Genomic DNA, 20,238 nt, shown 5'->3' with positions numbered 1-20,238 from the left:
TAAAATTCGTCACATACGACTGTTTTATCTAAAAAAAAAAAATTCCAGGAAATACAAGGGGTAAATCAGCCTGCCAGGGAACTGAAACATCTGGGAAATGATGCCAGGAGAGGCCGTGTTGGGGTGGGAGGAATGAGAAAGAGAGGATGGACGCAGTGGGTGTGTGTGCGTGTGTGTTCTTGGAGGGCTGACGTCAGAGCTGCGTCTGTGCATGCTCCGAAGAGCAGGACATCCTGTGGAATTGTTTTCTGTGAGGCCTGAAGAATGTAAAGCAGCGGCCTCTCTCATCTCACTCCTCTCAGCAAAGCGCTGGAGTGAACGGAGAGAAATACGAGGAAGAAAAAGAGGAGGAGGAGGAGAACGCAATCTCCAAAGGGAGGTCAGATCCTCCATGAAAATATCACTGGAACATGAAGTTCAGGGAGTTATTTAAAGGAGAAAAGATCAGGGAGAGGTCAGCATGGGATTCCTTCTAAATTCCAGTGAAGTTAGCAGTGGTTAAAAAACTGGTTTTCCTGTGCATAAACTTCTCGTATCAGTTATACAAGGCACAGAGAGAGCTCGGTGACTGCTGAAACAGTTATGCAAAGGAAACCAGAGGAGAACAGCAAGGGATGCCGAGGTTTTTCAAGCAGAAAAGACGTGATGAAAGAAGCTCTGCATGTCTGCGTTTGGGAGAGAGGTGAGTGAGGGTGTGAGGTGATGCAGGTCATGTGGAAGTGCAGTGACGCAGGCTGTAAAACGGGGGTGCTGTGGGTATGGTTATTTTTAGCCACCGTGAGGAGACACATATGAGCTCCATTTCTCTTCACTCCTCGGCTTCATACGTCACTTTACTCCAAGCCAGTCCACTCGGCTGTGCATCACATGACAGGTGCAGCCTCGACCAGACCAGAGATGGGCTCTCTGTGAGCGCTCATCCCACTGATTGAACGGTGAAATTCTACATCATTGCTAAATGCGAGAAACATAAGAATAAATGGTTGATTATCCCTGTATGATGTATGTTCTTACCCTGATATCAGATTCTTGGAGGCTTTTACTGACATACCTCAGGTAGAGCAGGTCATCCACTAATTGAAAGGTTGGTGGTTTGATCCCTGACTGCTCCAGACTATGTGCCAAAGTATCCCTACGCAACATACCGAACCCCAAGTAGATCTCTGATGTGCTCATCAGACTATAGATGTGTGTCAATGTCAGATAGAAAACACTTCGCTGTAGAAAACCCCCTGCAGGAATGGGTGAATGAGGCATGTGGTATAAAATGCCTCGAGTGCATCTGCAGAGTAGAAAAGCACTATGTAAGAACCAGTCTGTTTACCATTTCTCTGAATGCTTTCTTTCCTCAGAAAAATATGTATTTTTAAAACTTTAGAAAAGTTGTTAGGGATACTTTTGATTATGCTCATGTTTTAATCAGCTCAAAGTTCTCAGGTTTTCATGAATCCACGTGTTTGACTCCACTGCATGTCGGTGAGGATTTTCTGTGCCTTTCATGCTGTAGGAGCTTCCAGCTCCTTAAAGGTTTTGCATAAAAATAGGCGACGCTGTTTTCATGCCAAGGAGTGGGTGTTTAACAAAATAGTCACCTCCTTAGAGGGATGCAGTGTCATCGCGGGGGGTCAGAACTAACCCCCCTGCCGGTACAGAAGCATCTCTGGTATAATCTTTTAATAACGTGAAGAATCCCCAGAGTTTAAATCTTAAGAATTACTACAGTCGGATGTTTTTTTGTGATTCTGTACAAAATGTGCACTGCGGATTGCGTCATTTATGAATGGCGAGTTGGGTGAAAAAAAGCCACGTGAAGCAGAGCTCCTTCAGATTGGGCAATGAAGCCTTCGTAGTCTTGTGTCCCTCTCCGATTGGTTGTGATGGGAAGTGGGCGGGCCTCGGCCTGCCAGGGGTCGGGGTGTATTTTCACGCTGGAGGAGTGGAGCTGCGCTTGTCAGAGACAGAAAGAGGAACTGGTGTGCAGTCTGCGGCTTGTCGTGGTTTCAGGGATGCTTCACATCGAGGAGCAGTGACGACCCGAGCACAGGAGCCCCGCAGCGCGTCGCTTCAGGTCATCCCAGCGACCAGAGCCCGAGTTTAAAGCAGCCAGTGTTCGTGAATGGAGCAGCAGCAGCGGGGTCTCTGTAGCGTCACCGCCTTCCAGTGTGCAAGCCGCGGGGCCGGGGTCTCCAGCGGCCAGTCCTCCATGCGTCTGTGCATCACCTCCACGGCCGGCAGCCCGGTGGAGCTGACCGTCCCCCGGGGGGAGACCGTGGAGGCCCTGAAAGCGCGCATCTCCCAGAAACTCAGACTGCACACGGACAGGATCGTACTCCTGCATAAAGACAGGTGAGTTGTTGCTTTACCCTGCATGCTGTGCACTTCCGGGAGTTTAGGTAAAGCAATTACGTTTAATCCGCGTATTTGATGCGTAAGTGGGGTTTCTCCCCCCGGTTTGACCCATTAAAGCTGATTTATGTATTATAAATTAGGCACCTGACTGCAGGGACGCTCCTGGACCAGGGTGTAACAGATGGCAGCAAACTGACTCTGGTCCCAGTCATCGAAGCTGGTTTACTGGTACGTAAACTAATGCACATCTTAGACTGGCTGTTCTGTAACTTTGACGCACACATATAATCAGACTGTTTATTATATTGTGCCGCACAGTGCTCGACTACCAGGGCTGAAAGGACTGTTATGGATGTGTTGGAAAGTTTAACAGAAGTCCAGGTGAGCGTTTTAATTCTTTCTCACTGTATGCTTGAAGTAAACACTAGAAACTACCGTTTGCATGTAATAATATTGCTATTATATTATTGCATGCACCCATTTCATTAAATACAGCTTATTAGTTCTCGGTCGGACTCTATTTTGCCTTCCAACCTGTCTTGATTCTTCACGGCAGGAAACTCAGAGACTTTGGTTTATATTAACATCATAGCCCCACACAGATACATCCATGAACTGAATCTCCTGTCCACCACATCCTAAAGGTGCTCTACTGGTTCTAAAGGTGCCTGTGGAGGCCATTAGAGAGCAGTTCAAGAAACCAGAATGAGATCATTTCAGCTTTGATGTGTTATCCTGCTGGAAGCAGCCACCAGAACACGCTACACTGGTAGTTATAAAGGGATGGACATGGTCAGCAACAATACTCAGGTAGACTGTTGTGTTTTAAGGGTGCTCAGCTGATAATAAGGGGGCACAAAGTCACATCGTTGCCCCACCAGCAGCCTGAACTATTAACACAAGGCAGGATGGATCCACGTTTTCCTGTAGTTTGCACCTAATTCCTTCTGTAACTGCTGAATGTCTTCTGTTGTCCAGTCTTGGTGAGCCCGTGTGATCTGTAGCCTCAGTTTCCTGTTTTTAGCTGACAGGAGAGCCACCCAGTGTGGTTTTCTGTTACCGTAGCCCATCTACTTCAAGGTTCGACGTGTTGTGCTTTCAGAGCCTATCTTCTGCATACCTTGGTTGTAACAAGTGGTTATTTGAGTTCCTGTTGCCTTCCTATCAGCTTGACGCAGTAAACAAGGCTTCTTTTTTTTGCCTTTCCTTCCTTCCGCACTCTGATGCTCGTCTTGACCATGCCGACATGCCTAAATGTGTTAAGTCGCTGTCGAGTGATTGTCTGATTACATATTTGCATTAACAAGTCGCAGAACAGGTGTGCCTAACAAAGTGGCAGGTGGGTGTACAGTCTATGGTAGAAACCGGTTGAATGCATGAATGAGGCAGAGAAACGTATTAAAAACCCTTTAAAAAAATCAATAATTACTCGTCTAAAGACCAAGTTCGGAGGTGCATAGTTTTGGCTACACACACGTCATTCAGCCTGTAATTATCAGGATTTCCATCTTACTTTTACTTTTTATTTCAGTATTACTGTACTCGTAAAATGAGGACTGACCTGTACACATATAGAGTCCTAATAATAGCACAAAAACAACTGCACTTTTCTTTTCTGTACTGAACACAAGCAGCAAACATTCACAGACAGTCAGGGTGGAGAAATGTAATCCTATCTATTTATTATTACAATATTACAGTTTAGGAAAGAAGGGGTGGGGGTGAGACTTCAGGGGGAGGAATGCTGGAGCCGTTACCTGTTCCTCTTTCTACCCCCCAGTCCCTTCTTTACTTCCCTTTTTTCTTTTATTATTTTTGTCTTTATCATCACAGCTGTTTCTCATACTTGCTGTCTTTTCTCACAATATGCTGATATCTTTGTCCATCTGTTCTCTTCCTTCTTCTTCATGACGTGTCGCTTCTTCTCTTTCTCTTTATTTATCATTTTCTCTTCCTCTTTCTCCTTTTGAACTTTCTTTTCCATCCTTTCCGGATCCTCTGCGTTGCAGCAGTATATTTTACATTCTAGTAAACTTTGAGCCACTTCCAACAAGTCTTTAATATGAAGTTTTAAAAAAAAAAAAAAAACTTTAGACAGCGTATCTGGCCTTCATCTTGCACCCGTCCACCTCTTCAAATAATTTCTCACGCTTCTCTTTTTCCACATCCTGCGCTGTCCTGCTCTATATTTCATCTTTGTGAGACAAGAGTTCACTTACTTTTCCCAGCCTGCGCTGTGAGTGATTGTTCAATAAAGATATATATTTTTATGTATCCTTTATTCAACCAGGTTAGGCCCACTGAGGTCAAAGATCCATTTTACAAGAGAGACTTTGCAACATAGATGCATAAAAACAAACATCGGATCCAATTAATAACATTAAAACATACATAGGTGAGATAACCTTCATCATTTTTGTAGTTACCAGAGGCAATAACCCACACAGACACACACACTACACAGTCTTTAAAGCTTTAATAAAGGTGTGGTGAAGCAAAGCGGCAGATTTGCTATTTAAAATTACATCTCTGTGTGGTAGATTCCTCTGTAATCAGAGGTTACGTCATTGAAGCCATTCAAATTGACCCACATGAGAAATTCATGGGAAACATCCATGAATTTCTCATGGTTTTCTTGGTTATCAGTGTATTGTGGTTTCAGATAACTGTGCTGTAAACTGATAGCACCGGGAGAAGAAGAGTGAAACTTTCCTGTCTGTCCCTGCAGATTAACGACTTCCTGTCTGGGCGCTCACCTCTGAACATTAACCTTGGAATCGGTGCCCACGTGATGTGTGTGGAGCTCCAGCTGTCGGCGCAGGACGTGAAGGAGCTGCTGCTGGACTCAAAGGCTCACGGCAGCAATGCGCAGACGGCCAGCAGCACGAACCACCCTCACTCTGCCTCGGCGTGGACCTCCACCACTGGACCTGCTACCACATCAGCTTCACAGGCCTCATCTGCAACTCCATTCTCTGTTGACTCTTTGTCCTCGTTTCAGTTTAACACTCAGGGAGCCAGAACTTCACTGAACTCACAAAACCCTTCGGTTCCATCCAGTAGCGTTCCTGCCACAAACTGCTGTAATCCCTCTTCTCTGCTTAATTCCCACTCTGAGCACGGATCTCCGCACGCTCCTTCTCCTCTTTTGCCCTGTGGTTCTCCACATCCGGGTTCTCCTTTGCGAGCGATTGCACCGGTCTGTTCAGCCGGTCCCATCGGCTCCAGCCCGGCACCCCTGAGCCCCACAGCAGCCTCGACCTTCACAGAGGTTAGCCACACACACTCTAACGCAGAAGTCATCCACGTTAACGCGTAACCGAATTTTCACAATAGTCTTTTTGAATTTAAATTAGTGAGAAAAGAATATTTTATTACTCAGACTTATTCCTTAAGGTGGATATTTGTCCCTTACAGAGTAATGCTGATGCTTCATCCACTGCACAGCTGCCCAATCCTCCAGGAGCTGTCATAGAGAGTTTCGTGAGACACTCACCTGGCATCTTCTCTGGGACTTTCTCTGGTACGTCTGATCTGGACACTGCTCAGCAGTTTTTGTTTGGTCTGATTAACATAAACCAGTGATGTTTCCTAGTGTTGCAACTATAAGGGCACTCTTTCTAATCTAATGACCTTTTGAATAGCTGTTTTTAGGAAAAGTAGAGAAAAAAGTAGTAATGACTCCTCTATCCTCTCAGGCACCCTGGCCCCTTGCAGTCAGAGCGGTTTCAGTCATCCTCGACGTGGTGTCGCCATTATTCTCCAGATCCTCAATGACCTCCTCAGAGCCGCCTACCACCACCAGGGGGCTCCAGTTCCTCATCCTCTACACCGCTGTCCTGCTCAAGGCGCTGAAGTCAGCCCGCTGCTCACAGCAGAAGAGCCCAGACCACCAGCGATGCAGAGGACAGAGCCCCTCTGCGGCGCTCCAGGTCAGCTCAAGCTAATATTATTTTGGAAACTCGGAGAGCATGTCATCATCACACGCATGTAAATGCATGCAAATACTGGAATAGTGTGCATTTTAGAAATCAGGACAGGGAAATGGAAACAAAAACAATAAAAAAGGAGACTGTTTATGGCCCCCAGGGAATAAAACGCGCTCGTGTTTCTGTGCTGCGTCATATTTAGTCACGCAGCACTTGTGCAGCAGTTACACGGGCCTGCGTGAGTATAAAGACTATTACAGTCTTAACAGGCGGTGTTAACGACAGCGCATCCACGAGCATTTACGCTTCCTTATTAGGCTGCGATTCTCTCGTGCTGACGGGGTTTCTCGTGGATTTGTATGTTTGCATTAGAGCTGAAAATATGAGGAAATCAAGCAGAGCAGTTGCCTCGCAGCTTGTCTGTCAATCACTTCTACATAGTTAGGTGCTTTTCTTTCACCTCATAGCTGAGGAAACTTTGAGGGTTTTGACAGGTGGTGGAACAAGACGAAGCATCTGACAGCTGCAGCTTTAGAAAATTCAACTAGTCGTGTTTTTACTGCGTCAGAGAAACAAACTGATTCTGGGTCGGAGCTTCGGGAGGTCGTCTTGACCACGTCTGCGTGTTATTGGCTGATTGGATGTTTGCATTAATGAGCAGACATATAAATTAAGCCTGACAAAGTGGCTTTTGAGTGTATTTCTTATGACCAATGCAGTAATTAATGGCGGAGAGCACACCTTAACATTCACGTGTCTGACCCATTTCTTTCTTCTTCTCTGTAGGTGACGTAGCCCACGAGGGTCCCGTCGTGCACTCGTCCACAGAGGAGAATCAAACGCTGCACTGTAAGCTAGAGCACCTCCAGCTCCTGATGCACGAGAGGCGTCTACGCAGGAGGGCTTGCAAGACCTCGCGCCTCTCACAAGGCTCTCATCCGTACCAGAAGCGCCACCATCACCCCTAGTCTCTGAATGTAAAAAGACCCGCTCACTATGATAGATACCAGAGCTGACCTTGCCGTACAGGGCTACGGAAAAAAAATGAGCCTTTGTTAGTATTTTTCTACTATCTGAAACTATACGTCTAAATGTTGTGGCTTTTTCTGTGATGTGTAATCTGAGTCTGTCCTTCAGTGACTGCAGCTCCGGCTGTTGCAGTATGTAGCACGTGTCACATAGATTTCCCTGTTGGTGTTTTACTCTACGTACTCTGATGCCTTAACTGTACATGTTTTGAATGTAAGACTGTGTTTCGTTCCATGCAAGCAATGTTTCTTGAAAATATCTTATTTATGAAATAATAGGAAGCAAAAAAAATATGCAAATAATAAAGGGAAATAATACAAAATCTGAAAGCGTTTATGAGTGGAGCCTGTTCTTTTTAAATGAAGAATATAATGTTGCCTTCGTCTGTTAAACTGGATTTTTGTTGGGTTTTTTGGGGATAAAAATGTCTCAGCCTTATTCTACTGATCGTCCTTTCTGTTTGGTTGTCACAGCTGCTCTTGTATCTGTGATCAGGAGATATGTGTGGTGAAGATGAATGATCTACTTCTAGATTAAATGCTACGTGCTTTGTCTTGATGCGTGCTCAATCATCCAGGTGAGAACAACTGAACTGAATGCCGTTTATAAAGCTGGGAACACCTGCAGTCGGCACACTGGGTCAACAGAAGCAGCCTTCCAGGTTACTCTGTGACCTCTGTGCTTTGTCGCTTTTCATTATTAATAGCCGCATGAGTTTCAGAGAGGTGATGCCATCTCTCTTCGTGGAGCAGAGGTTTCAAGAAAATCTCAGTGATGCTGTAAAGCTGAGCATTACGATTTAAAATAAAACTGAAATATTGGTTCTCCTCGACAGTAACGCAGGAAGTAGAACGTGAGCACTGATGTGCAGCCAACCAAGACTCCTTACACTTCTTCCATGACAGCAACTGAACATTTCAAACTGTTTCGAGCGGGCCGTTAAAGACAAGCATAGCGTAGGGTCTAAAACGTGATGCTTGAGATACCAGAATTTGCGTGAATAACTATGTGACTTGTTAAAGCTATGACTGGAATCTTAAGAGGCACTCCAATGAGTACTTTGTGAAAAATGCCATAAATTGAAGCGTTCGCCTCTCTGTAGCCAGCGTGTCTGATGCTGAGCTCACAGGATGCAAATCACAGCGGCAGAACATGAAGCTGTTCGAGGTGAGCTGAAACATCTGTGCCTGCCTTCGCTGCTGACGTGCAGACAAACACGAAGCCTTGCTCGGGTGTAGCCTGTGTGATCTGCAAGCTGAGAAGCGTGTGGAAGCTCACTCGTTCGGCTATCAAACGACGATCAGCACACAGCTGGGGACTGCAGCGCGAATGCTGGCGTTGTTTTCGGTGCAGCTCTGTTGATCGTGATCACGGAGTGTGCAGCTGCAGCAGCAGCACGCCCGGCGCCACATATCAGACAGCACACGGCTGCTCGTCCTGAATCCTAAAGAGCGCCTGTGCTGCAGATTCGGCGCTACAGGCACAGTCGGCCATGATAGTGTAGCCTACACACTGCCTGCCCCGATGAATTCATTTTGGCGGTATCGATCCAATGATTTACAAGAAAGAGGATGAAACCCTTTCCCTGCACGCTGATCTATTCCTTGTAGCGCTGCAAGGACGTTGCAGATCAAAGCTATGGGTTTTCGAGCCTCCTACACAGACGTTCATTTCTCTCTCTTTGCCTCCCACACACACCATTCAAACACACTGCATCGCTTAGGCGTGCATGTGCAGATAAATCTTCCTCCCACACAGACAAACAGGACTTCGGCCCCACACACCTGACCGCCATCGTGACTCACGCAAACAAAGCACTCGAGGCGTGCAAAATAAACACAGTTGAATCATTTTCTCCGTTAACTACATATGAAAGCGACTTGCAGTTATGACTGGCATTCATCTGACTGCACTCAGTGGTTTTAATTGTGCTACCACGCTGTTATTTTACTGTGCTTGAAAACAAAGCATCTCTGGAATGATTATTAATCTGGTTTCTGTTTAAGGCACAAATATACGCGGATACTTTCAGTTTAATGTGTTTGGAGGCCACTGGCAGGAGGACATTTCTACATCTATATTTTTGGTTGCGAAGTCAAATCAGATACAAATTATTATTCAAATCAGAGTACGGTAATCTGTGCTGCTAGGAAAACTACTTGGAGATGAAAAAGCCCAGAAGTGACTGATGGGTTCAAGGGCATCAGGGATCGGCTCTGAGTACCTTGTTCTTTGCAGGGGGATACAGCTGCCAGGCAGGAGGACTTCGTGGATGTAGTGGAAGAGGAAATGCAGGTGAGCTGTCTGATAATGGAGAATGCTAAAGATAGATTGAGGCGGAGGCAAATGATCCGTTGTGGCGACCCCTAAAGGCAGCAGCCGAAAAACGAAGAGGAATTAAATGCGGCCCAACCTAAGAGCACTATGCTGCGTCACCCTAACACAAGATGGCGCTGTTGGCGGCTGTTCTAATGGTCTGCCGCCCAAACAGCAGTAGAAGAAGGAGTGAGTGCGCATTGCAGTGAAAAGCGGATCGCGCTCGTTCTTCTCCCTCATTCGACCTGCATCGCCGCTCCCAGTAACTTCCCTTACATCTCCTTGAGAGACAAAGGTAAACGCTTTCTCTTTGTTACGTGTTGTTTCTACACGTTGCAAGTTATAATCTTATTCATGCATCTATATTTGTAAAGTATGAAACGCATATTTTTTTTCCAATGTGACCTCTTTCTATTGATTGAAACTATTTTTAACCGGCGTTTGATCGCTTTTTTTATTTGATCGTTTTAGAAAGTTTTTTCGATGTGTAAATGCTATGGTGCACTTTGCAGAAATAGGTTAACCTATTTTTTTTCCCCCATATTAATTGGGGTAGTTAGATAAGCTGCAAAATAAGGCAGCTGGCCACCCCTTGAGATGGCGCAAAGTAGCTCATTGAAACAAAAGCGTGTAGCGCGGTGCTACAAAATGGCGCTGGAAGAAAAACCGCCAGCTAATCCGCTAACGAAACTGCGCCACGTTTTCAGGCCCCAGGCCTAGGGTGACTCCATTTTGACTTTTGTCGACGATCATCGATTAAATATGATGTAGCTTTAAGATAAATTCAGATTTCATGGTCTGTTAAACGTCGGGAGGTATGTAGGCCATTACTACGCAATCAGTGATCGCCATTTTATGAAACTGCTCCGGTGACCTACTTTCTCATTGCGGCTAACCCTAACCCGACTGTGCGTGTCGACGGTTTTTCGCCGACAAAGGGCCCCTTTTCAGTTTTAAGGATTTGTGGGGAGACTTTTTTTTTTTTTAATTGCTTTCATTTTTTTGTAGCTATAACAAAAATGTCGGACGAGGGAAAATTATTCATCGGAGGTCTGAGCTTCGAGACCAACGAGGACTCTCTGGCTGCGGCTTTCGGCAAATACGGAACCATCGAAAAAGGTAATTAAACCTCTTTACCCCTCTTGAGTATATGGTTTAAAATTACTTCAGACATCAATATTTTACTAAATATGTGGCCTAATCGGAATTTCTCCCTGATTAGTGGACGTGATCAGAGACAAAGAAACCGGAAGATCTCGCGGGTTTGGCTTCGTGAAGTACGACAATGCAGAGGACGCTAAAGACGCACTGGACGCCATGAACGGAAAGGTAAAAATCACGCTACTCAATTTATAATCGAATTAAAAAATATTTATAGTTAATGTAATTGTATTTATACGTTTTTACATTTCCTGTTGTATTGCAGACGCTGGACGGACGTGCTATTCGGGTGGACGAAGCTGGAAAGGGAGGGCGCTCAAGAGGAGGTTTTGGCTCTGGCCCACGAGGAGGCAGATTTAGCGGCTCCAGAGGGAGAGGTGGGCGTGGTTATTCCCGAGGTGCGACGTGGGAATATTTTTAAAAAGTTGAACTTAAAGGTTTATTCTAACACTATCGAAATTAAAACTGCTTTGTTTGTAATAGGTGGATATGGTGGAGACAGAGGGTACGGAGACAGGAGTTATGGTGACAGAAGCTTTGGTGGTGGAGACAGGAGCTTTGGTGGCAGTGGATACAGGAGTGGAGGATATTCCTCAGGTGGCTACAGAGAAAACAGGTAAATAATCGGAGCTTAAAATTGTTTAATGCACTTTATTTTTTACTGTATTTTAAATGCAAGTTTCTTGTTTATATAGGGGGCAGGGTGGATATGGTGAGCGTTCAGGATCTGGATCCTACCGCGATGGATACGACAGCTATGGTAAGCATCAATAATATGTATTTCAGGTATTTGGGTGCATTTATGTTGGGGCTGTCTGTACAAAATCTAAAGGAACACTGAAAGCACATCTCAGTAACTGGCATAGTCAAACTGCGCAGCACTCTAATTTTTAAATACCTGCTTTAAGTGGCGGGTTGAGATGCTGTACACTCCAACACTGTAAATTGAGATTTCACAGCCCCAACATGGGAAGCCTATCACCATGTATGCCCCTCAGTTTTGTGCTTAACTTGATGCCTCTTTCCAAACGGTTGCCAGATTTCTTTTGTGCCCTTCTCTGACAAAGAGGCTGGAAACCATTTGAACCACTTAAAGCAAACCCCGAATTTCACGTGTTCTCAAATTGCGAGGAAGGCAAGGACCCCCTTATGCAAAAAGAGGGAGGGTTGTTAGGCGGGTTGAAAGGGGAATATTTGTAAAACTCCAGTGTTCGAACTTGCAGTGTCTTTACCTCTGTGCCCACTTCTTATCCTCAGCTACACATGAGTAAACATCTCCCTGATTCAAGATCTTCACTTGGCTGGCTGTTTTTCAAAGATGCGCTCCTCAAGAAAAATGTCCACGTGTTTGCTGACCTTAGTTCTGTAGTTTTGTTGTAATAGTTCAGCATCTTTAAAAAGAAGAAAAATGTAGCAATGGGTTTTGGTCATTCCTTATAAAACCTGTTACAAATTACAGTTAAAGAATCTTAACCATGCTTAATTGGACTCATTTCTCAAAGATCGTGCAACTAAAAGGCATCTGTAATCTGATACTGTAAAGTCCCATTTTTGGGGATCAAGACAGTTCTCAGTGTGGCTTTTCATTGAACAGCCACTACCATTGCTCTAAACTTTGTCCAGCACTTGAAGTGCTTCCTGATTTGATTCCTTTTCTTATATATTGCAATATCTGGGGCTTGTTTGTGTTCCTTATTTTCCCCCTCAGTCTCTGACTGACCTACCTCCTGCCAGGTTTTAAACTGAGAGGAAAGATATATGCTCATAAACAGACTTTTGGGAGACTTTATGCTAAATTCAAATTAATATTAAAAAAAGAGAAAAAAAACCTTAGTTTAACTGAGGCTCCTGTTTGTTCAATTTCCCAAAAGAGTGAATTCCTTTCAGACTGGTGAACTACACATCCGAAGTGGCCGGCTGTTCATGAAGTTGCAAATTGCAGCATGCTACAGTCTGTCCAAGGTATCTTCTGTGCTCTGCTCAACATCTGCATTTTTAATGTGCTGTAAAATGGACTAATCTTGTTTAAAGTGATCGAGAAATGTAACTTTGTTTCCCTAAAGCTTATATATATCTCAAACCGGGAACAGTTTTGTACTTTTTGTTCTTTGTATGATCAACTTTTTTTTGTCAGTTTGGCTTCATGGAGCCTATTAAACAAATTGTGGAAAATCATCATGATTGTTGCCTCTTAAAACAACCGCATGGGGACTAAAGCTGAGCGCTGTAGGCTCATTTTAATGTAATGCTGCGTGAGAACTAAATCATCTGCTTGATGCAATCAGATGGTGCCCATCTCTGGACTAAAGTCAACAATTTGGTAGGCTAGTCAAAGTTCTCAAAGCTTAAAAGGGAGGGGAGGGAAGGCTGTTACTGGGTATCTGTAAAGATCCACACAAGTTTAAAAGGGGGGGGGGAGAGCACAGTTGAATCAAGTGAATCCTGTACATGTTAAACGATCCATGAGCCGAATGTTGTACCTACTAAGTGTGCTGATCAAACAAAGTGGCATATGGGGGAAGTTGGTGCCTGGTCATGTTCATGCTTCATTACGTTCAAGAGAGGTCAAGAGCTCCTTCAGTATCCTACAAGTCCTTGGAGAGTGAAGTGTTGCGCCTACCAACAAGTGCTCCTCAGAGATGAAAGCTGCTCTTGCCTAGTCAAATGTGAAGAAAGTAGGCCAGTGCACGTGAGGTAAAAATCTCCTTTTGCTTTGCTCACATCCTTGAAACTAAGTTCTCATTGTTGCCATGAATACCTTCAAGTTAGCTGCTGTTTAGTCCTCTGCTTCAGATGTCTCCTACAAACATCACAAGTCCTCTTACCTGATTCTAAAGTCCATTGGGAGGTGGGGTTTCTGTCTGGGATATTAGTGCTCCACCTTGAGTCCACCAAAAAAATGCATTGGTCCTTTAAGTCGGGTAGTTTTGTGCTCAGTCCACTTTGGTCACTAGTCCACAAATTTGCTCCTGTAATGTCCACAAGCCCCAATTCATGTGTAAGGTGTCTAGACTGCATTCACTTTTCCTTTGTACCTTATGTGGTGAGTCATTAATACTGCATGCAGTTTGACTTCAAGCATCAGTTGGCAGGTTTAATCCACCCATTTCTCCTCCTCTAGACTGAAAACTGACTGGATGCTTCAGTGGGTCTCGTCACAGCTGAAGTAGCTGGATTTTTAGGCTGCAAGATCTCATGCAGTTGCTGTATCAGGTAAGTTGTAAAGCATGTTGTTACTCAAAGCTTTTGGTGGTTTTCAGTTTTTTGTTTTGTTTTTTTGCTCAAAACTGGAATTTTGTCAGGCTAAATAAGATGTGTTTGTTTCAGGTCCAATGAGCAGTGGGGTGACTGTCAACACGAAGGAATCTCCCAAATTCCTGAAGCACATTTCCTGATGTTACAGTAAATGTCGCAAACTGGGAAAACAGCATTACAGAGCTGCAGTTGATAGACAAACCTGACTATGTAGTTTTGCTTTGGCTTGAAACGTGAATAAAATCTGACACAAGAACTTGCTGTGGTGTTTCTTTCTTTGTAAACACATGCCTGAGGATTTGCTTACTTTGAAACTCACATTGGCTTTTTATTTCTAAAGATATAGAGACATGTCAGAATGGTTTAAAGGTAGGAGGGGAAAGTAATGTAGTTGAGGAAATGTGTGCTTAAGTTTAATTGTCATCTTAAGGAAGATGCACTAGGGCCAGATATACATTTGTGTTTAAGTATGTAGGGTAATGGGTCATTGGTACAAATTTGTAAATAGCTGGATATGAATAGTGTGTAAAATACTACAATCTAATTACCCAGCTCATTGTCTTTGCAGTAGTCTGGTGTATGTAAGCCAATTTCAATTGGTTAACATCTCACTTGTCAAGCTGTTGTGTTTAGACACACTGATGCTACCAAGCTATTACTTGGTATTATTACATACTTGGTAGAGGTAATAACTAATACTTGGTCTTTGTAAGATTTGAAGGATTACATTAGAAGTTTAACGTGATATGAAGTTGAAATATAATCAATGCATCAGATATGGCAAAAGTGTAAGATGCAAATCTTGACTTATGACCCAATGTGTACGTGACAAATGCAGCCGACTGCGCACACTTACACACAGGCACATGAAACAAGTCCAGCAGGTTTTTTTTACTATGCAAACATGAAGGCTGCTGGTTTGTCTTGTAAATTAGGACAAACAAGTTTAACAGGATGCACCGCTGTACTTTTTCTGTGGTTTCATAATGGCTTCATCTGAAAAGGTAATCGGACAACTTTGTCTTAATCTTCAGTGTAATTTGATCAGTGAAATAAAAGCTAATTACTACCTCAGTTTGGAAAGCTGATAATCAGGCAGTGGCTCACTTTTGTCAGTGTGCACTGACCTCCACACTGTAGTTCACCAAACTCATCTTCCTGTACTTGGCACACGTGTGGTGTTACATTTTACAAAGGAAGAGCTTCAGACTAGTAGATTTTGTGCTTGAGCACTGAGTTACATGTACTAAAAATACAAAATAAGGATTCATATTTAAGTATATTAATTCATTATTTAAATAAATATCAAGCATTTGGATGTCACAGCTGGTAGGTGTGTTAGTACTGTGCTAGTTCCTGTAGAAAAATAAACAGTCAACTTCATGAAATAAGAAATAAAGTACACTACATGGCTATAAAATGCAGTGGAGTAGAAGTATGACGATAAATATCTGAAACAGTACTGACATAAGTAGTTTTAGTTTCGCCCAAATTAAAGAACTGACACAGAAGCCAAGATCAGGTACAGAAAAACAGACACTTTAATTTGGAACATTTACAAGCTGAAGTGAACGACCACACAGGTCCAGGTGGAGGAGCTCGGGATGCTGGTGGTCTTGGTGGTGTTCACACGTACCACAGGAAGCCGAAACGCTTGTGCAAAAGCTCTTCGCGGGGCCTGAGGTTGAACAGCTCCTCTGACAGAGGGGTGACCCAGCGGTCTGTGTGAAAGACGCTCTCGCCAACCTGCACGGGTTAAAAAGATGCACAGTCAGCATCAACACAGGGACGCTGAAGTTCAGCGACAGACCTGAACTAAAATATAGATTCATTTGTTACCCTGTTTACTGAGTCTTATGTATTTTCACTTTGCATTTTTACCCAAACATACTTGGATTTTTGCAGTTTCCTTTATTTATTTTTTCCTTTCAGCTGCAGTAGTACGGGGTTGTTTAAATTGTGTCTCAGGTTAACCTTTGCATCTCAGCAGGCTCACAGCAAGTAAGGTAGGTGGGAAATCTAGATAAGTGTTATGCTTACAAAACAAAGCTGAAAATAATACTGTCGGTCAGTGCGTTTAAGAGGAAAAGTCAATCATCTTTTCTGTGTTGGACTGTACGCACCTATCTCAGCTAATATTTGTACGAAATGCAAATGTTTATAGTATGATTTTTCTTTGGTGTCTGAACCGTTTTAAAAATGAAAACATCAAGTATATTAAAAACTAATGAAAAGGCATCTATTAAATAATGTTGGACAGGTCATGAAAAATTCTTCTCTATAATTATATCATAAAGATGCTGTATATGAAAAAAAGTAATAAATGACTAAAAAATAATGAATAAGCAGGAGCAACTGATTTTTTTTAAACTTCTTACCTTCCAACCTGGAACGTCCTTCATGATGACTACCTCCTCTTCCAAGTTTTCCCTCAGCATCCGTAAGGTCCTAGCACAGAGACAACATTCAGCTCAGCATTTAAACAGCTGACCTGTGTTTGCAAGCTTAGGCAGTATAAAAGATGGACATAGTTCATGTGTCTGAAAAGGTCAATGGCCTTCAATCTGCATTCTTTCTAATGGACAGCAGAGGGCGACTCCTGTGCTTGAAAAAAAAAACCCAAAGCATTCCCAAATTCCTCTGAGACCCCAGTAAACACTTTCCTGATGTGTTTAGGGACTCAGTTTGTAGTTTGTGTTTGTACTGAACAAACCATTGAGGCCATTTTGTCAATGAAAGTCAATCTGGGAGTCAGGAAGGAGAAACACCTCAGTTTGAGGCTTCATAATAGACAATTACAGACCAACATTTAGGTGATCTAAACGTTGGTTGGCTGCCTATGTCTAACTATTATATACAGTCTATTGTTGTAAACACCATTGAAAGAAAAAAAAAAACATAGTAAGCATGCACAAAAGTGCTCAGTCACCTTCGGTCATGCTCTGCCTGCAGCAGAGGCATCAGAGCTATCCTGGCTTCCAGCTCTTCAATCTGCAGTCGCCTGCAACACGCAAACACGCACACACAGTTTGAGACTGAGCAGTGCACACAGGTGTGACAGTAAGCAAAACCACATCACAATTCCTTGACATTTCTTACCTCCTCTCTCTGTTCCACTTGAATAGCCTCCAGTACCCAAAGACCATGATGCCAATGCCAATGCCAAACATACTATATCCTGCAGGTTAAAGAATGAATGAAGCAACAGAACATTATTGAGTATTAATGCACATTTTTAACATCTTTAAGTAGGTTTACATATGTATTAAAGCATTTACTATAATAATAGCTGCACAGGCTTATGCTGTTCTAACGTATTATACAGGAGAACTCATTGAAATATCCATCAGAGAATTTGCTTTTTAACAACATCAGACCCTGTTGGAGGAGCTGACATTCACATACGGTGTCACCTGCGTTCGGCCACAACTTTGGAAATAAATTCCCATCATTACATGTGGAAGATGTGGAAAACCTGAGTACGCTTCATTTTAAAGCAGTTTCACTGTGATATAAAGTCATCAGACTGCTACTGCTGACTGATGCCTCTTTGAGACTCATTTCAGATCTTTCTCGATACTGTCAAGTAAATGGTGCTAAAATTCAGTGTCCTGTACTGCCCTACAACGCCTTATAAAATTACTATAAAATGGATATTACCACATACTTTTTGGTATAGGGAGGAAAAATGTGTGAAAATTTCACAAACCAACTTAATGAGGTTCCATTAAAACATTTTTCCTTCTTTTTTTTTTCAGATTAACCCATTATTCACATGACGAAACTAATCTGCTGGAGTGCTGGAGTAACAAACAGGAAATAATCTTAATTTAACACTTAACATTAATATGTATAGCATTCTTACTGCAACCACTATCTAGTCATGGAGTTTAACACAGTGTTTATATGCATTTTATACTTTTTACACTTTATATTTTTACTTACCAGCCAAAAGCCAAGCAAGTAAGGTTTTACAACTCAAACGCAGGTGGGACAGTTTAGATAAAAGCGTCTAAAAGTCACTGTTTCTGTAGCTGCTGCTCTCTGAAACTCTTTGCAGTGCTTTTCAGTTGCAGTGTATTCTGATGTGTAGTCTTGTTGGCATTAAGTCTCTTTTTGGGTTCACATTAAAATAACTTTTATTCGTGGTCAGCTTCATTTGAAATCATCTATATAACGTTAGTGTCACTAAGAGAGTTTTGTACCAATTATTGTGCCCCAACGTAAAGAGCTGTGCAAAAGTCTTGAGGCGCACCTGAGCTCTTTATATTTTCTTCCAAGGAGCCAGCCTTTCTCGTAATTTGCAAAGTAGTCTGACCAATCATTCTCCAGGCTTTCTGAAGGTCTATCCAAGCTTTTCTTTGGACATGGCTGCTTTTTCAATAATTTTCAGTCCTTGTACCTGACCACTGTCAAGGGAATGTTTCTTGTGTTTGTTAAGCCACTTAACACTGGCCTTTGAATAAATCAAAACACAAAAAAATGCACTTAACTCAAGGGATGCAACGGTGCTGTGTCTGCACATAACAGACAACTTACCAAAGAACACATTTTAAATTGTATCTTTATGCATTTTGTTACTAGCACCCTGTAACAAAAACCAATTGTTCATTTCTATTCTTTTACTTGAATGTACAATAAAACTCCGAAAGACAACACTGTTTGATAAACATCAGATATTTTTGCACCGACAAGTTAATTGTCAAAGAGCTGAAAGCTTGGCATATTGTAGAATGTTGTGCAGTGTGCACTAAAAAACAAAAACAAAAAAATTCAGTAAACTTGATAAGTGGAGGACAACAGAGATGTCAGGTCTACAGCCATATGTAAAACAGGATATAGGCTCTGTCATGTTTTGGAGCTGCATTTCAGCCAGTGGTGTAAAGACCTTGTGAACACAGTAAAGAAGTGTGGTTGGATTCTGACCCATCGCGCAACACAATCTGGTCTTTTAGTATGTGCTGTAAATGCATGCCTGTATAAAAAAAAAAAAACCCACAGTAGTGGAACACTATCAGCCATGGACTGGCCTCCCAAAAGCTCAGACCTCAACATTACTGAAGCAGTGTGGGATCATGTTGACTGAGAACAGAACAAAAGGGGACAGAAACACCCAAAGAAGAGCTTTGAATGCCCTTCAAGAAGTCTGAAGAAATATTCCTGAATACCACTTCAGACTACGCTGTCCTAAGAGATCATCTTAATCAATTAACTTAAACTTAATCAAGTAGTTGATTTTACGGCTTTAACACTGTTAACCAAGCAGCAAACGATAGAACAGCTAGAACAGTTTCATCAAATAAAACCTAATCCTCCGTTTAACAGTAGGCATTATCACTTTAACTGAACCTGCAAATTAAACGACTCCCTGTGTTAGCTAGTTAGCATGTCGTTCTAAACCTGTCAATAACAATTCACATTAAAATGTTGCTCTGCTGCAAAAACACTTGTACAACTGTTGTCGTGCTGTTAGTCAAGATGTTCCTTTTAATGACAAGGATAAATGTAAGACCCCGCATACACATTTTTATCTTAGCTTGGATCTTTGTATTTATGCTAACGGGTTAGCGTAACCAGCAAATATCACCTAAACTATCCAACATTTAACAACTGCTGAATGAATCTAAATGTCTGGCTACGTGAGCGTGTGGCGTATGTACCCGAAAGTCCTCGTTTCGGTAGATTTCTCTTATAATCAAAGGGAGCATAGCCTCCCGGAGGAGGCATGTCCTGCTTCACCTTGGACCCCGCCATCTTCCTCCAACCTCCTCCAAAACACGCCAGTGACGTCCCTGAAGACACTCTTCTTCGCTGGTAGAGAAAAACTGTAGCAGCGCTCCAGCGCCCCCACATGTTCGGACATATATTATATTATATTATATTATATTATATTATATTATATTATATCCAACTGTAATGTTAACATATATTTTATAAAAATGTTACATAATGTTCATTTTTTTATGTTGATGTGGTAAAGTGATAACTATAATGCAAATAACAGAATAAAAACATAAATATTCTATAACAAAGAAATGCCCTGAATCTGAGTAAAAGTACTTAAAAAGTGTATAGAAGCAAAGATGGATTTCCTAAAAACATCATGTTGCAAAAAATGCCAAAAGAAAAAAGCTTGTTGAAATATCAACAAGCATCATTGTTGCTTGTTGATATTTCCATTTCATCATGTGATTTCTTG

General features: G+C 42.6%; 3 protein-coding genes across 7 annotated transcripts; 2 read left to right on the top strand and 1 right to left on the bottom strand.

The window, feature by feature from the left end:
• Positions 1-1,627: 1,627 nt before the first annotated feature.
• Positions 1,628-8,106, top strand: LOC309693801 (midnolin-A-like). Its single transcript, XM_082513358.1, has 7 exons — positions 1,628-2,346; positions 2,490-2,577; positions 2,668-2,730; positions 5,078-5,620; positions 5,767-5,872; positions 6,048-6,281; positions 7,065-8,106. The coding sequence occupies exons 1-7, from the start codon at positions 2,117-2,119 to the stop codon at positions 7,244-7,246; spliced, it is 1,446 nt and encodes a 481-aa protein (XP_082369484.1). The 5' UTR covers positions 1,628-2,116; the 3' UTR covers positions 7,247-8,106.
• A 1,685-nt stretch (positions 8,107-9,791) lies between these two features.
• cirbpa (cold inducible RNA binding protein a) lies at positions 9,792-14,292 on the top strand. 5 transcript variants are annotated; one of them, XR_014272706.1, is made up of 8 exons: positions 9,792-9,918; positions 10,632-10,742; positions 10,846-10,952; positions 11,050-11,182; positions 11,268-11,400; positions 11,480-11,544; positions 13,906-13,997; positions 14,112-14,292. XR_014272706.1 is itself a non-coding variant. In XM_082513361.1 (7 exons), exons 2-7 carry the CDS (start codon positions 10,643-10,645, stop codon positions 12,677-12,679), a joined length of 546 nt encoding a protein of 181 aa, XP_082369487.1. In that variant the 5' UTR covers positions 9,792-9,918; positions 10,632-10,642; the 3' UTR covers positions 12,680-12,959. The 5 variants fall into 5 exon arrangements, 4 of the variants coding, with proteins under 4 accessions (XP_082369487.1, XP_082369488.1, XP_082369489.1 ...); XM_082513361.1 differs by lacking the exons at positions 13,906-13,997; positions 14,112-14,292 and adding an exon at positions 12,672-12,959; XM_082513362.1 differs by lacking the exons at positions 13,906-13,997; positions 14,112-14,292 and adding an exon at positions 12,656-12,959.
• Positions 14,293-15,557: 1,265 nt separating this feature from the next.
• On the bottom strand, positions 15,558-19,833 carry ndufa13 (NADH:ubiquinone oxidoreductase subunit A13). The gene is made up of 5 exons (XM_082513456.1): positions 19,700-19,833; positions 17,139-17,217; positions 16,969-17,040; positions 16,418-16,487; positions 15,558-15,785 (listed from the first exon to the last, which is right to left on the bottom strand). The coding sequence occupies exons 1-5, from the start codon at positions 19,791-19,793 to the stop codon at positions 15,666-15,668; spliced, it is 435 nt and encodes a 144-aa protein (XP_082369582.1). The 5' UTR covers positions 19,794-19,833; the 3' UTR covers positions 15,558-15,665.
• Between the last annotated feature and the right edge of the window lie 405 nt (positions 19,834-20,238).

Source organism: Aulonocara stuartgranti, assembly GCF_965226115.1.
Source record: "Aulonocara stuartgranti genome assembly, chromosome: 18".
Taxonomy (NCBI): domain Eukaryota; kingdom Metazoa; phylum Chordata; class Actinopteri; order Cichliformes; family Cichlidae; genus Aulonocara; species Aulonocara stuartgranti.
The sequence above is the reverse complement of the archived record's forward strand: the minus strand, read 5'-3'. Positions and strand labels throughout refer to the sequence as shown.

Excerpts from the sequence above, each read along its gene's own strand:
- ndufa13 (XM_082513456.1), bottom strand. The coding sequence starts at position 19,793 with ATGGCGGGGTCCAAGGTGAAGCAGGACATGCCTCCTCCGGGAGGCTAT. Across the intron at positions 17,218-19,699 it reads ACCGAAACGAGGACTTTCGG|GATATAGTATGTTTGGCATT; the intron begins GTACATACGCCA and ends TTTAACCTGCAG. Across the intron at positions 15,786-16,417 it reads AGGACGTTCCAGGTTGGAAG|GTTGGCGAGAGCGTCTTTCA; the intron begins GTAAGAAGTTTA and ends TAACCCGTGCAG.
- LOC309693801 (XM_082513358.1), top strand. The coding sequence starts at position 2,117 with ATGGAGCAGCAGCAGCGGGGTCTCTGTAGCGTCACCGCCTTCCAGTGT. Across the intron at positions 2,347-2,489 it reads GTACTCCTGCATAAAGACAG|GCACCTGACTGCAGGGACGC; the intron begins GTGAGTTGTTGC and ends ATTATAAATTAG. Across the intron at positions 5,873-6,047 it reads CTTCTCTGGGACTTTCTCTG|GCACCCTGGCCCCTTGCAGT; the intron begins GTACGTCTGATC and ends CTATCCTCTCAG.
- cirbpa (XM_082513360.1), top strand. The coding sequence starts at position 10,643 with ATGTCGGACGAGGGAAAATTATTCATCGGAGGTCTGAGCTTCGAGACC. Across the intron at positions 10,743-10,845 it reads ATACGGAACCATCGAAAAAG|TGGACGTGATCAGAGACAAA; the intron begins GTAATTAAACCT and ends CTCCCTGATTAG. Across the intron at positions 11,401-11,479 it reads GGTGGCTACAGAGAAAACAG|GGGGCAGGGTGGATATGGTG; the intron begins GTAAATAATCGG and ends TTGTTTATATAG.